The 15,715-nt window shown below is 42.4% G+C and overlaps 2 protein-coding genes across 4 annotated transcripts; one reads left to right on the forward strand and one right to left on the reverse strand.

Annotated features, from left to right (window-relative positions):
* Positions 1-192: 192 nt before the first annotated feature.
* cenpn (centromere protein N) lies at positions 193-10,533 on the reverse strand. 3 transcript variants are annotated; one of them, XM_021586365.3, is made up of 10 exons: positions 9,785-10,533; positions 9,553-9,598; positions 9,397-9,456; positions 9,160-9,233; positions 8,846-9,019; positions 8,628-8,729; positions 8,460-8,514; positions 3,434-3,543; positions 3,224-3,347; positions 193-482 (listed from the first exon to the last, which is right to left on the reverse strand). In XM_021586365.3, exons 1-10 carry the CDS (start codon positions 9,953-9,955, stop codon positions 394-396), a joined length of 1,005 nt encoding a protein of 334 aa, XP_021442040.1. In that variant the 5' UTR covers positions 9,956-10,533; the 3' UTR covers positions 193-393. The 3 variants fall into 3 exon arrangements, 2 of the variants coding, with proteins under 2 accessions (XP_021442040.1, XP_090078560.1); XR_016492283.1 differs by lacking the exon at positions 8,460-8,514 and having other exon boundaries at positions 9,785-10,073; XM_090222434.1 differs by lacking the exons at positions 3,434-3,543; positions 8,460-8,514 and having other exon boundaries at positions 9,785-10,073.
* Positions 10,526-15,035, forward strand: LOC110506620 (COX assembly mitochondrial protein 2 homolog). The gene is made up of 4 exons (XM_021586368.3): positions 10,526-10,888; positions 11,531-11,642; positions 14,395-14,466; positions 14,565-15,035. Exons 2-4 carry the CDS (start codon positions 11,562-11,564, stop codon positions 14,646-14,648), a joined length of 237 nt encoding a protein of 78 aa, XP_021442043.1. The 5' UTR covers positions 10,526-10,888; positions 11,531-11,561; the 3' UTR covers positions 14,649-15,035.
* Positions 15,036-15,715: the final 680 nt, after the last annotated feature.

The following is a 15,715-nucleotide window of genomic DNA, read 5'->3' on the forward strand; positions in this document are numbered from 1 at the left end:
AATATTGTAGCTACTTCTGTGATATATTACATATTTGCTGTACACTACTCAAGTAACACAAAGTAAAAAAATCCGTCCAATAACATTTATTAGAGCACAGATTGTAGTATATTAACCGAGAAACAATAACAAAGATTATTCTTTTCAACACTTGGGTGAAGGACTCTGAAAAATGCACTAATTTCATCAACATAATTGCAGAAATGTTTTATTTGTTCATATAAAATAAGTGAAACAAATTAAATAAAACAAAACAGATTACATATGTCAATTTATTTATTCTGAAACAGAGTGAATGGGTAAACAATGTGTTCTAAAAAATATGTTGAAAATGTCAACATTCAATACAAATATACACTACTTGTTGTGGTAGATCTTATAGTTAAACTTGATTTAAACTCCTTTGTCTGTGATAACAAAATAGTTTCTCCCTTTCTGTGTGATAGATGAGAGAAGAGGGGTGACTGGAGTTGACGCCATACCTGTAAAACACAATCACAAGCAATTACTGAGGGGATTCGTTTTTGCCCACCCTGTTCACGGGATAGGCCGAGTTTACACAGCGTTAAAAGTGATTGGATTCAGGGGGTGTTTAAAACTGGGCAGCTTATCTGGCATGATAAGCAGGTGCCCCGCACGAAACAAAAGTGACGTAACACATGGAGTAATGAGTTAGGATTTCATGTTCACCTGAACAAGTGTTTACTATTGATAAATCACTGTCTAACGTCCCAAAGAAAGCTAGTTTGAAAATTTGAACATACATTTTTATGGAAAAAAACATGTTGTACGTTTCCAAATGATCCATCATGCTGCCATGTTGCTACCAGGTTGCGCATATTACTGTTAAATTTGGGCAGGGTACTCTGCCCTCACCGGTTTTAGCCGGTCATGTGACTGGCCATAGCCTGGTTCACCCCGGTTGAGTCTAATCGAATCCACTCACTCAATAGCAGACCCTCCGAAAAGCACCAAACAACTCAGCACATCTGTCTGGAGAATGAGATGGACACAGTGAAAGTCTGTCATGGTTCCTCTGCCCCCTTGTGGCGATGGACAGAATTGAATAAAGAAGTGGAGCCATATATGAGCAGTTAACTAACTAAAACCACATCAAATCTATTATTTTTTATTTCACCTTTATTTAACCAGGTAGGCTAGTTGAGAACAAGTTCTCATTTGCAACTGCGACCTGGCCAAGATAAAGCATAGCAGTGTGAACAGACAACACAGTTACACATGGAGTAAACAATTAACAAGTCAATAACACAGTAGAAAAAAAGAGAGTCTATATACATTGTGTGCAAAAGGCATGAGGAGGTAGGCGAATAATTACAATTTTGCAGATTAACACTGGAGTGATAAATGATCAGATGGTCATGTATTGGTGTGCAAAATAGCAGAAAAGTAAATAAATAAAAACAGTATGGGGATGAGGTAGGTAAAAATGGGTGCGCTATTTACCGATAGATTATGTACAGCTGCAGCAATCGGTTAGCTGCTCAGATAGCAGATGTTTGAAGTTGGTGAGGGAGATAAAAGTCTCCAACTTCAGCGATTTTTGCAATTCGTTCCAGTCACAGGCAGCAGAGAACTGGAACGAAAGGCGGCCAAAGGAGGTGTTGGCTTTAGGGATGATCAGTGAGATACACCTGCTGGAGCGCGTGCTACGGGTGGGTGTTGCCATCGTGACCAGTGAACTGAGATAAGGCAGAGCTTTACCTAGCATGGACTTGTAGATGACCTGGAGCCAGTGGGTCTGGCGACGAATATGTAGCGAGGGCCAGCCGACTAGAGCATACAGGTCGCAGTGGTGGGTGGTATAAGGTGCTTTAGTGACAAAACGGATGGCACTGTGATAAACTGCATCCAGTTTGCTGAGTAGAGTGTTGGAAGCAATTTTGTAGATGACATTGCCGAAGTCGAGGATCGGTAGGATAGTCAGTTTTACTAGGGTAAGTTTGGCGGCATGAGTGAAGGAGGCTTTGTTGCGGAATAGAAAGCCGACTCTAGATTTGATTTTCGATTGGAGATGTTTGATATGAGTCTGGAAGGAGAGTTTACAGTCTAGCCAGACACCTAGGTACTTATAGATGTCCACATTTTCAAGGTCGGAACCATCCAGGGTGGTGATGCTAGTCAGGCGTGCGGGTGCAGGCAGCGAACGGTTGAAAAGCATGCATTTGGTTTTACTAGCGTTTAAGAGCAGTTGGAGGCCACGGAAGGAGTGTTGTATGGCATTGAAGCTCGTTTGGAGGTTAGATAGCACAGTGTCCAAGGACGGGCCGGAAGTATATAGAATGGTGTCGTCTGCGTAGAGGTGGATCAGGGAATCGCCCGCAGCAAGAGCAACATCATTGATATATACAGAGAAAAGAGTCGGCCCGAGAATTGAACCCTGTGGCTCCCCCATAGAGACTGCCAGAGGACCGGACAGCATGCCCTCCAATTTGACACACTGAACTCTGTCTGCAAAGTAGTTGGTGAACCAGGCAAGGCAGTCATCAGAAAAACCGAGGCTACTGAGTCTGCCGATAAGAATATGGTGATTGACAGAGTCGAAAGCCTTGGCAAGGTCGATGAAGACGGCTGCAGAGTACTGTCTTTTATTGATGGCGGTTATGATATCGTTATAATGCTGAGCATACACCTGGAAGACTTGACTTCTCAACCTGAGGGTATGGAACAGAGTGCAGAGAGAGAGAGCGAGAGAGAGAGCAAAGGGCTCCCGAGAGAGAGCAAAGGGCTCCCGAGAGAGCGCAAAGGGCTCCGAGAGAGAGCAAAGGGCTCCCGAGAGAGAGCAAAGGGCTCCCGAGAGAGCGCAAAGGGCTCCCGAGAGAGAGCAAAGGGCTCCCGAGAGAGAGCAAAGGGCTCCCGAGAGAGAGCAAAGGGCTCCCGAGAGAGAGCAAAGGGCTCCCGAGAGAGAGCAAAGGGCTCCCGAGTGGCTTAATGGTCTAAGGCACTGCATCTCAGTGCTAGAGGAGTCACGACAGACCCTGGTTCAATTCCAGGCTGTATCACAACCGGCCATGATTGGGAGTCCCATAGGGAGGCGCACAATTGGCCCAGCGTCGTTAGTGTTTGGCCGGGGTAGGCCGTCATTGTAAATAAGACTTAGTTAAATAAAGGTAAAACAAAAAACTAGAAGATGTGGCTCTTCCCATTGACAGAGATTAAAGGAGATATTAAACAAAGCCCAGCCCCAGACATATAGATACTGTACCTGAGGACACACAGTGCCTGAGTGACTCTAGGAGGTTGGTGCTGGCAAACTCCACCACTCCTCTGAAGGGCTCTTCTCTGCCTGTCAACGTTTTGTTAGAGTTATCTCGGAACTTGGTCTCCAGCTGAGAAGAGAGCAGAATACATTGTCACACACAGCACAGTAGGCACACGAGGAGAAAGTAAACAACTATAGTTCAACTTCTTGCACCTTGTAGACAGCTTTTTGCAGTTGAGGTAGTGTCCCATCGCCAAAGGCCTCACAGGCCATCTGAAGTCGGTTCTCTGTATTCTCAGCCTGTTCTTTCTCTATATTGGGGTCTAAAATGAGAAAATAGTTTGTGTTTCACTGACATTCTAAGTCAATATTCTATTGATATCTAATTTGTTGTGGTTGTCACCATGATTCAAAATACTCTCCAAGATCGCATAGCAGTTCAGACGTCTTTTGTCCTCGTCTTGTCGTGTCCTGTATATATATATATTTACAACTTTTTTCACATACATTTTATTTTTATTTTCCATCAACTCATCTTCAAAACACTCTCCTGCAACCCGCCTCACCAATTTATAAAAAAGTATTATTTACCTCAGATCTGTAATCCTCCAAGAAGCTAGCCAGAAACTCCAAGAAGCTAGCCAGAAACTAGCCAGAAGCTAGCCAGGAGCTAGCCCAGAAGCTAATCCAGAAGCTAATCAGAAGCTAGTTAGCTTCTTTACTGGCAAATCGTTAGTATTCAGCTAACCACGGTTTGTGGTCATCAGCTATCCTTTAGCTCGAAAATCTATCGAAAATCTATCGCCAGTTTTGTACGGCGCAGCGCGGCTCGGAACGGAACATACCGGACCAATTTTTCTCTCCATGTCCCTGGATTTCAACTGCTCTCTGGACATTCATACCCGGATCTCACAGCTAGCTAGCTTCTATCCGTGTGACAATCGGCTTTCGTCGATTCCGGAGCAAACATCAAGTATTCCGGTGCTAGCCAGCTCCGTCAATCACTCCTGAGTTCCATCATTCACTCCTGGGCTGCAGTCACCTATCCGGACCCGTTTTACTGCCTACGCGGAGCCCCACCGGGCCTTCACAACTGGACTGCCGACGTTATCTACCTGAAGGAGATCCGGCTGGCTCCTCCGTCGCGACGTTACCTGAACGCCCATCTGCGGCCCGCTAACCGTTAGCTGTCTTACCGGCTGCTATCTGAATAGACAATCGGACAATTTATTTATTTTTTATTATTATTATTATGTTTTCTTCTTGGGCCTCTATAACTATATCTATTGTTCTTATTTTTGTTGTTGTTGTGTGATTTGGATTAATCCCCTCTACCACACGGAACCCCACTAATCTACTGACCGAACGCAAGAGGTGGCTAACAACAGACCTCCATCCTATGCTAGCTTGCTACCGATGGCCTGGCTAGCTGTCTAAATCGCTGTGACCCTCAACCAACCTCTCCACTCACTGGACCCTTTTGATCACTCGACTAAGCATGCCTCTCCTTAATGTCAATATGTCTTGTCCATTGCTGTTCTGGTTAGTGTTTATTGGCTTATTTCACTGTAGAGCCTCTAGTCCTGCTCTCTATACCTTATCCAACCTATTAGTTCCACCACCCACACATGCAATGACATCTCCTGGTTTCAATGATGTTTCTAGAGACAATATCTCTCTCTTCATCACTCAATACCTAGGTTTACCTCCACTGTATTCACATCCTACCTTACCTTTGTCTGTACATTATACCTTGATGCTATTTTATCGCCCCCAGAAACCTCCTTTTACTCTCTGTTCCAGACGTTCTAGACGACCAATTCTTATTGCTTTTAGCCGCACCCTTATTCTACTCCTCCTATGTTCCTCTGGCGATGTAGAGGTGAATCCAGGCCCTGCAGTGCCTAGCTCCACTCCTATTCCCCAGGCGCTCTCTTTTGACGACTTCTGTAACCGTAATAGCCTTGGTTTCATGCATGTTAACATTAGAAGCCTCCTCCCTAAGTTTGTTCTATTCACTGCTTTAGCACACTCTGCCAACCCGGATGTTCTAGCTGTGTCTGAATCCTAGCTTAGGAAGACCACCAAAAATTCAGACATTTTAATTCCAAACTACAACATTTTCAGACAAGATAGAACTGCCAAAGGGGGCGGTGTTGCAATCTACTGCAAAGATAGCCTGCAGAGTTCTGTCCTACTATCCAGGTCTGTACCCAAACAATTTGAACTTCTACTTTTAAAAATCCACCTCGCTAAAAACAAGTCTCTCACCGTTGCCGCCTGCTATAGACCACCCTCTGCCCCCAGCTGTGCTCTGGACACCATATGTGAACTGATTGCCCCCCATCTATCTTCAGAGCTCGTGCTGCTAGGCGACCTAAACTGGAACATGCTTAACACCCCAGCCATCCTACAATCTAAACGTGATGCCCTCAATCTCACACAAAGTATCAATGAACCTATCAGGTACCTCCCCAAAGACTTAAACACGGGCACCCTCATAGATATCATCCTAACCAACTTCCCCTCTAAATACACCTCTGCTGTTTTCAACCAAGATCTCAGCGATCACTGCCTCATTGCCTGCATCCGTAATGGGTCAGCGGTCAAACGACCTCCTCTCATCACTGTAAAACGCTCCCTGAAACACTTCAGCGAGCAGGCCTTTCTAATCGACCTGGCCGGGGTATCCTGGAAGGATATTGACCTCATCCCGTCAGTAGAGGATGCCTGGATATTTTTTTTAAATGCCTTCCTAACCATCTTAAATAAACATGCCCCATTCAAGAAATTTAGAACCAGGAACAGATATAGCCCTTGGTTCTCCCCAGACCTGACTGCCCTTAACCAACACAAAAACATCCTATGGCGTTCTGCATTAGCATCGAACAGCCCCCGTGATATGCAGCTGTTCAGGGAAGCTAGAAACCATTATACACAGGCAGTTAGAAAAGCCAAGGCTAGCTTTTTCAAGCAGAAATTTGCTTCTTGCAACACTAACTCAAAAAAGTTCTGACAACTGTAAAGTCCATGGAGAATAAGAACACCTCCCAGCTGCCCACTGCACTGAAGATAGGAAACACTGTCACCACTGATAAATCCACCATAATTGAAAATTTCAATAAGCATTTTTCTACTGCTGGCCATGCTTTCCACCTGGCTACTCCTACCCCTGTCAACAGCACTGCACCCCCAACAGCAACTCGCCCAAGCCTTCCCCATTTCTCCTTCTCCCAAATCCATTCAGCTGATGTTCTGAAAGAGCTGCAAAATCTGGACCCCTACAAATCAGCCGGGCTAGACAATCTGGACCCTTTCTTTCTAAAATGATCTGCCGAAATTGTTGCCACCCCTATTACTAGCCTGTTCAACCTCTCTTTTGTGTCGTCTGAGATTCCCAAAGATTGGAAAGCAGCTGCGGTCATCCCCCTCTTCAAAGGGGGGGGGACACTCTTGACCCAAACTGCTACAGACCTATATCTATCCTACCATGCCTTTCTAAGGTCTTCGAAAGCCAAGTTAACAAACAGATTACCGACCATTTCGAATCTCACCATACCTTCTCTGCTATGCAATCTGGTTTCAGAGCTGGTCATGGGTGCACCTCAGCCACGCTCAAGGTCCTAAACGATATCTTAACCGCCATCGATAAGAAACATTACTGTGCAGCCGTATTCATTGATCTGGCCAAGGCTTTCGACTCTGTCAATCACCACATCCTCATCGGCAGACTCAACAGCCTTGGTTTCTCAAATGATTGCCTCGCCTGGTTCACCAACTACTTCTCTGATAGAGTTCAGTGTGTCAAATCGGAGGGTCTGTTGTCCGGACCTCTGGCAGTCTCTATGGGGGTGCCACAGGGTTCAATTCTTGGACCGACTCTCTTCTCTGTATACATCAATGAGGTCGCTCTTGCTGCTGGTGAGTCTCTGATCCACCTCTACGCAGACGACACCATTCTGTATACTTCCGGCCCTTCTTTGGACACTGTATTAACAACCCTCCAGGCAAGCTTCAATGCCATACAACTCTCCTTCCGTGGCCTCCAATTGCTCTTAAATACAAGTAAAACTAAATGCATGCTCTTCAACCGATCGCTACCTGCACCTACCCGCCTGTCCAACATCACTACTCTGGACGGCTCTGACTTAGAATACGTGGACAACTACAAATACTTAGGTGTCTGGTTAGACTGTAAACTCTCCTTCCAGACCCATATCAAACATCTCCAATCCAAAGTTAAATCTAGAATTGGCTTCCTATTTCGCAACAAAGCATCCTTCACTCATGCTGCCAAACATACCCTTGTAAAACTGACCATCCTACCCAATCCTCGACTTTGGCGATGTCATTTACAAAATAGCCTCCAATACCCTACTCAACAAATTGGATGCAGTCTATCACAGTGCAATCCGTTTTGTCACCAAAGCCCCATATACCAAAGCCCCATAGACCTGTACGCTCTCGTTGGCTGGCCCTCGCTTCATACTCGTCGCCAAACCCACTGGCTCCATGTCATCTACAAGACCCTGCTAGGTAAAGTCCCCCCTTATCTCAGCTCACTGGTCACCATAGCATCTCCCACCAGTAGCGCACGCTCCAGCATGTATATCTCTCTAGTCACCCCCAAAACCAATTCTTTCTTTGGCCGCCTCTCTTTCCAGTTCTCTGCTGCCAATGACTGGAACGAACTACAAAAATCTCTGAAACTGGAAACACTTATCTCCCTCACTAGCTTTGGGCACCAACTGTCAGAGCAGCTCACAGATTACTGCACCTGTACATAGCCCACCTATAATTTAGCCCAAACAACTACCTCTTTCCCAACTGTATTTAATTTATTTATTTATTTTGCTCCTTTGCACCCCATTATTTTTATTTCTACTTTGCACATTCTTCCATTGCAAAACTACCATTCCAGTGTTTTACTTGCTATATTGTATTTACCTTGCCACCATGGCCTTTACCTCCCTTCTCACCTCATTTGCTCACATTGTATATAGACTTGTTTATACTGTATTATTGACTGTATGTTTGTTTTACTCCATGTGTAACTCTGTGTCGTTGTATCTGTCGAACTGCTTTGCTTTATCTTGGCCAGGTCGCAATTGTAAATGAGAACTTGTTCTCAACTTGCCTACCTGGTTAAATAAAGGTAAAATAAAAATAAATAAATAAATAAAAATTCGGTTCATGTATACATTACAATTGTATTTTATAAGCAGACAACAAAACATACTTCTAGGGACAGGATTCTTTTCCTGAAGAGGTTTTGGATTTTTGGTGGGGAACACCTATGAATGAAGGAAAAGGTGCAGAACACAGAATCTCTATAGTTAGTTCTACAGGCTTTCTTTGTTAGCAGTAAGCAGTGGGATGGTCATGATAAAGGCTTTTACAGGCCTACCTGTTGGTACTGCCTCATCAGAAGGTCTCTGATGGCGGTGAGGTTCCGTCCACTGAGGTGAGCGTCCTTCATAGAGCCATATCTTGTGGCCAGAACTAAGGCCTGTATGACAGAACTCAGTTTGTGAAACAGGAGATACAGACCCTAGAAACAGAATTCTAAGCATTGCAACATGACGTTATGAATCCCCTCAGGGGCAATTAGGAAAGCATCCTTGCCTGGTTTAAAAGAGGCTTATACTTTGAAGTCAAGCCCGTCACAAAGACATAAGGGGTCTGAAGATGGTGGACAACATATGTGGGTTTAAGGTGGTAAGGCTTTGTGAAGTTGTCCCCCCAGGCAACACGTATCCATATGGCCTCATCTGTGTGTTTCTTTATTTTAATAGACACCTTGGAAGGAAAGACAAACACAGACATTGACTGAGATGGCACATGCAAGCACAGCAATTGAGGGACATTACAAGCCATTTTAATGAATGTTCGTTCTGTCTTTTCTACCAAGCATATAAAAAGATGGAAGTCATACATACATGGCTGATGAGCTCTGTGAGGTTGGCCTTGAACTGTTCCTTGAACTGTGTCAGCTCAATAGATGGTGCATCCTCTGTGTAGAAAAATATACTTGAAATTATCAGTAATGCTGATTAGGCTACCTCTAATACCTTGTAACTCTAATATTGATTAGGGTCCACTTTCAAAAGGAACTTTGTGAGTGTCAGTGAAAGCACTTATAAATGTACAGCAAGGTAATAGAGACTTTCATTTACCCTCTGCATCAAGGAGCTGGAAGCCATGCCACATTCCCTGGTTCGGATTCTCAATGATATCTGGAAAGCATTGGTGAAATGTATTATCTATTACTAAGTAGACCATTAGTTACTGAGGGGGGAATTAGTTAATTCACACGGTCAAATAACACTTACAGATCATTTCGAGTTCTGTGATGTGTTTCACTCTCAAGCCATTCTCCTGGGAAAGATACAAGTAGGATATATCAGAAAGGGTTGATTGTATAACAAAAATGTGGATTACACTTAGCCCATGATGAACTGTTAAAGTGAGTTAGATTAAGTTAACAAGTTAGCTAAAGAGAACATCACTAGAACGCTAGTTAGATAGATAACGTTAACTATATAGTCAAGCAGTTACATCTACCTCACAGAGAGCCAGTAGATGTTCCGTCAACACCCATTTTGGTTGTGTGAAGTCCAGCGAATGCAGGTCCTCCCTTGATAGATGAGCCCACTTGCCAAGCATTGTTTGGAGCATTTGAGAAGGGATTCGTCGCATCAGACGTTGCAATATATGCTTTGTAGAGTCATCCATGCTTAAAATCGATGTTTTAACCAATTAAACTCTTAAAACGCATTAGAAAGCAAGCTAACAGCAGACACGCAAATCCAAAACAAACCGCCGAACGAGAGTCAACCAATCGGATTCATTTGGTGGGTCAAACTTCCGGTTTCGTCATTTCCTCTTCAGATAACGTTTTCCACATATTCACATGCTTTAAAGGTGTTTAGATGTTAGTAAATGTGGTTTAAGATTGTCCTAAATTAAACCAAAAACGTGTAAAAAAAAATAAAAAAATAGAAAACTGACATCTGGGATTTTGTTTCGTAAAAATGTATTCGTCTTTCCACTGCAATATGCGATGGCGCCGTCTGCTGGAGAGGCATAGATGCACAGTGTTTAGGATGAATTACATATGATGATATAGCTATGATGCATATATACTACAATCGTACATAAATATGTAATATAATGTGTTTTATGTTCCAGTCTTGCAATGACTGGAGTTATTTGCTGTGTGCAATTGAAAGAATGCCCACCCACATGTGATCGACAATTAATGTGATTGGACCACCATCCAATGGGAGCGGGTGTTGATTTGCTACTGTAATGTCAATCAGAGTGTAGTCCTTTGCCTTTACGAAAGATTGAGATAAATGTATATAGCTACCATCATGTCTTCCTTTTATCAAATGAATAACTAGGTTTACAATCGAATGCTATGTCTGAATTGTTAAACACATTTTTCAAGATTTGTACAGTAGCTAGCTAGATGTAAATACATCGACAGTAACCTGGCAGTAATAGGAGTTAAAACAAGGGGTTGAAAGAACGTTGCATTTGCCCTTTAGTGGTATTTCTCGCTACTACTAGCCACTTGCAGCTAGCGACATTTGGTCAACTTGCGATCAACGATATATTATATTCCCGGAAGATAGATATCTCAATGATATCCCAACTGAACTGGTAATATCTTTATTCAATTAGCTACCTTATTCTATTCACAGCTTTAAGGTAATTCCATATTCAAGTATATTTTGTTAGCTAAGTTACTTACAGTACTAGTAGGACTATAGCTGGAACAGTCTAACTAGCTAGCTAGTATCATTCAATTGAACAATTTTTGTTTCCTTGGCCCCTTTGCTGCATACACATTTGAGTCTATTTCAACCGGTCTCTGAATATGTAGCAAAGTCCATCTCCATACAACCACAGCTTTATGACTTAATAACGACGCTGCCACTGCTAGCCTACTTGTTACAGTAGAGGCTGAATTACAGCTTTGAGATGAATCAGGATGAAAGAATGGGCTCTTATCATTATGTCTGGTATTCTGTCCTTCATTAACCCACACAGGCAATGCTATCCATGTCTTTACCTGTATTAGTTTTAACCTGCCTACCTGTGTTTTACACCTGTTTTCTCTCTCATTGCAGGTAAGTGTAAACAGAAAACGGATCATCCCCATGAGTTTGCAGGATGGAGAGGGACTGGGTGGATGGAGTATAATTTAGAGTAGACAGTCATTACACAAACCCAAATCGTTAAATAATAATTTTCAGTATACATTGTAGTCACAAACATGGTTGGTATTGTATGTCTTTCCAGTATTGTTGGAGTGGTAAGCCCTTAACTCAGAATGCACTCTGATCTGTCACCTCACCTGCACACGGATGACTGCAACATACTGATAAACCTGCTGAAACAGTGTCACACGGAGGTAAGATATTGTATACTTGCCTGAGAACCATAGACCATAGACTAGATTACATGTCATTTCAGCAAGCCTTTACACCCACCATCTCAGATTGTTCTGAAATCATTTCTGTAGTAGAACCAGATAAGATTAGCATTCCTGAAATATTATTTGTTGAAATGTATTTGATCTCTGAGAAATTAAGCTAATTGATTGCTCCTAAATAGGACCTTTTAATTTATAGGATTCACATAATATTCAACAAATATAGTACCCAACATTCAATTTGGATCAAACTTCTTCCTACCATTGCGTAAAGACATAAGGAATTCAAGAAAATGGTCAAAGCCACCCACCCACCGACCCACCACTCCCCAGGCCAATCCCACCCCAACAACCAGTATACAGTATCAGTTTTCTGTGTCTCAGAAGTAGTATGGAGCTGTGGCTTGGAGTATTGCTTCTTCACCCTTTGTATTGTATTCCCTGGGAATCTGGTGATGGTTTTTCCCCGTTTAGAGAAGTTATTCATTGAAGTCTCTTGCATTATTTGTGAAATTGTCTGTTTTTCCCTCCCCACTTAGACCATTTCCAGACAGTCCTAGCTAAATTCTTGCTTGAGAGATTGCTCTTTGCTAAGAAGCTATTTTTGTTTCATTTTGACCCTTTTAATGGAAAACAACCATAGTAAGTTGCTTAATTGGTACCCAGAAGTGATTTGATATTGATGTAAAAACATCTGTATTGTACCTTTAAATGGATCACAGCATTTTCTTTGAAACTTAGGGTTGAAAACCAATAGCGTTGGCTCATGGTGAAAATAAATAGTGTGGTACAGCCAGTCCTCCATGAAAGCAATTCAGTTTGTCCTTCTTTTAACAACCTAATGCTTTAACCCAACTCTCCATGAATAGTCCAACAAATGGCAGCTTTCTGAGAGGGCTATCCGTATGTAGCAATTCTCATATGAACACTTTTCCTACAAGCCCAAAACTTGGGTTAGTGAGTAAAATGTTATGAGAACCCTAATAAAAGAATACAATTATTAACCTTTGCATGGCAGTCATGTTTTTCAATACAATTATTAGAAAACATCTCTGAATGTAGTGTGATTAGTGACATTTACCATTAAACCCAACCCAATACCATTATCAATGCAAAAACGCTATACAGTGTGTGTTTAGGACTTTTACCATTGAAGACCATGAGACCATAATATTTAAATAATTAGAACTGCTGTAGCCTAATGGTTTGCTTGTTCGCCAGGTGTGGTCTAACTAACCCAGACCTTTTTTGAAGGGAATAAATCACACACACAGAGGGGCCGTTTCCTGGACACAAATTAAGCCTAAAAGAAGGCCAAACGGAATTGCTTTCATGGAGGACTGGCTTTAATTGTGAGGATGACCATACAATTTATTTTCACCATGAGCAAAATATATTGGTTTTCTACCCTAAGTTACAAAGAAAATATTGTGATCTATTTAATAAACACAAGAGACCAGCAAAATGGACAAAAGGTTGTGGTGGCATTATCAGGAACAGCGGCATCTAGTGGGCAAAAACTGGTACTTTCACACTCATTTATGGTAAATAATTCAAGCGACTTCAATGGCTAATTTCTCTGAACGGGGAAAAAAAGAACATCACAGGGAATACATTTCAAAGGATGAAGAAGCAATACTCCAAGCAGCAGCTCCACACTACTTGTCAGACATAGAGAACTGATACTGTATACTGGTTGTTGGGGTGGGATTGGTGTGGAGGTCTGGGTGGATTTCTCATGAATTATGGTCCAAATCATAAGTTAGGTACTATAATGAAAAAATATATAAACGCAACATTGCACAGCCATAGGCCCCTCCCACTTGGGAGCCAGGCCCAGCCAATCAGAATGTCTGGGTGGCTGGTCTCAGACGATGCCGCAGGGGAAGAAGCCGGATGTGGAGGTCCTGGGCTGGCGTGGTTAAACGTGGTCTGCGGTTGTGAGGCCAGTTGGACGTACTACCAAATTCTCTAAAACGACATTGGAGGCGGCTTATGGTAGAGAAATTAACATTGAATTCTCTGGCAACAGCTTTGGTGGACATTCCTGGACTTAGCATGCCAATTGTACACACCCTCAATTTGACATCTGTGGCATTGTTGTGTGACAAAACATCACATTTTAGAGTGGCCTTTTATTGTCCCCACACAAGGTACACCTGTGTAATGATCATTCTATTTAATCAGCTTCTTGATATGCAACATCTGTCAGGTGAAATGGATTATCTTTCCTAAGGAGAAATCCTCACTAACAAGGAATGTAAACAAATACTATTTTTGTGCGTATGGAAAATGTCTGTGATCTTTTATTTCACCTCATGAAACATGGGACCAACATGCTGCGTTTATATTTTTGTTCAGTATATATTTATTGAAGATTATATGAATCCTATAAATTAAAATGGCCAATTAGGGTGCAATCAATTAGCTTAATATCTCAGAGATCAAATTATATTTCAACAAAGTAATGTTTCAGGAGTGTTAATCTAATACGTTTAACTACAGAAACAATTTCAGAACAATCTGAGATGGTGTCAAAATCCTATTTTTTGTGCTTTTTGTGATGGAACGACTCAACAGCATCTTAAGAACATGTCCCACATAGACCTCCAACTGAAAGATCTACTGTATTGCTCTACAATGTAGCTGTTCTAAACTAATGTGTAGGAGCAGTCAAGTACAGCTACACTCTTACCTGTCAAAAAATATGGAATTAATGTCTCATCCTCAGCACAATGTCAAGAAGTTCTTTGGCCATTGCAATGATATGGACCGTGCCATGAGAGCTTGTTTGAAGGACGAGGTGAGGACTACCAGCAATTTGGTTTTAATTCTAAAGGGATGCCTCACCAGATGCCTACTATTGGTATTTTCAACAATGTTTCTCTTTCTGATCAACAGCGAATTGCAAAGAGGGAGAAAAGCAAACAACATGCTAAAGAGATGAGACAGAGGCTGAAAGACGGCCCTAAGGAAGACTTCTGAATGGCAGTACTGGCTGAGCCGATACTCTAGGAAGGGCCACAGGAACTGGGTATTGGAGGACTTGGGATTTACTGGGGCCTACCATGAGAAGCCTACTTTACTGCTTGTATATCTGGCCACAAGAGGTCTCTCATAATGTTGGTTTCAGTATGTGTGTTGGGTGGGGTGGATTGTCATAGACAGTGGTGAATGATAATTTCGCTACTCAGTGATCAGAGCTCACGTGGGGTGGGGGGTGTCTGTTTTGAGGACTGCTATCATGGTTGATTACATATTTAAAGGACTTAACAAAATAATTGTTTTACATTGTCTGAGTTTCTGACTGGGGAATGACAATGATGAATGAACACTGGATTTCTATTGAATAAAGTTTACCAAAACACAGAATTGCCTTGGATGTTATTTTCATTTGGGTAGTTAACCAATACTTTACTTATATGTGAAAGCTCCAAGCTCACATGACCTTTCATTAATTTACAAATGTGTCAGTGTCATATTCACAGCCTTATTCACCCAAGTCCTCAACAGATGCCTAAGAGGGTTGTTCATATCCAGCTCCCATTCAGCCTGAACAATCCACTGCATTTATTATCACAGCAGAGCAGGCCGTTTTGACTCACCTGAGGGCTATTCTCAGCTGTGGTTGATTGTTATTGGTCTGGCACTTCAGTCAAACGAATAGTCTGGCTCCCACCCAGTGTGTGTGTGTGTCAGAACACAGAGGGGAAGCATCTGGACATCCATAAGGTCAGTGGATCTTCCAGAGAAACACAATACAATGACCATCATCTATACAGCAGTTAGCACTAGGAATAACATGCACTTTGTAAATGTTAAGTGATCATTAGATCTTAATTATGCAGAATGAAATGCTACAGAGACAGAGCCATGGTTGGTATTGCCTAAATCCTGAATGAATGCCACTAGGTAATTGTGTGGAACATTGTAATGTTTCATTCAGAGCAAACATCCCCCCTCCTTTTCCTGTCCGGATGACTCACAGCGGTTTAGCATTAGGCCCCCAGTCATTTCTGGAAAGCAGAGTGAAATGCTGAAGAGGGTTATAG

This window comes from Oncorhynchus mykiss, chromosome 26 (genome assembly GCF_057628025.1).
Source record: "Oncorhynchus mykiss isolate SJ-2025 chromosome 26, ASM5762802v1, whole genome shotgun sequence".
Classification (NCBI taxonomy): domain Eukaryota; kingdom Metazoa; phylum Chordata; class Actinopteri; order Salmoniformes; family Salmonidae; genus Oncorhynchus; species Oncorhynchus mykiss.

What these genes read in the sequence shown, in the direction of transcription:
- cenpn (XM_021586365.3), bottom strand. Translation starts at nt 9,955, where the DNA reads ATGGATGACTCTACAAAGCATATATTGCAACGTCTGATGCGACGAATC. An exon ending in CACAGAACTCGAAATGATCT is followed by an intron (nt 9,457 to 9,552) that starts GTAAGTGTTATT and finishes AATGCTTTCCAG; the next exon opens with ATATCATTGAGAATCCGAAC. An exon ending in CCAGCTCCTTGATGCAGAGG is followed by an intron (nt 9,234 to 9,396) that starts GTAAATGAAAGT and finishes TTTTCTACACAG; the next exon opens with AGGATGCACCATCTATTGAG.
- LOC110506620 (XM_021586368.3), top strand. Translation starts at nt 11,562, where the DNA reads ATGCACTCTGATCTGTCACCTCACCTGCACACGGATGACTGCAACATA. An exon ending in TGAAACAGTGTCACACGGAG is followed by an intron (nt 11,643 to 14,394) that starts GTAAGATATTGT and finishes TCTCATCCTCAG; the next exon opens with CACAATGTCAAGAAGTTCTT. An exon ending in GAGCTTGTTTGAAGGACGAG is followed by an intron (nt 14,467 to 14,564) that starts GTGAGGACTACC and finishes TCTGATCAACAG; the next exon opens with CGAATTGCAAAGAGGGAGAA.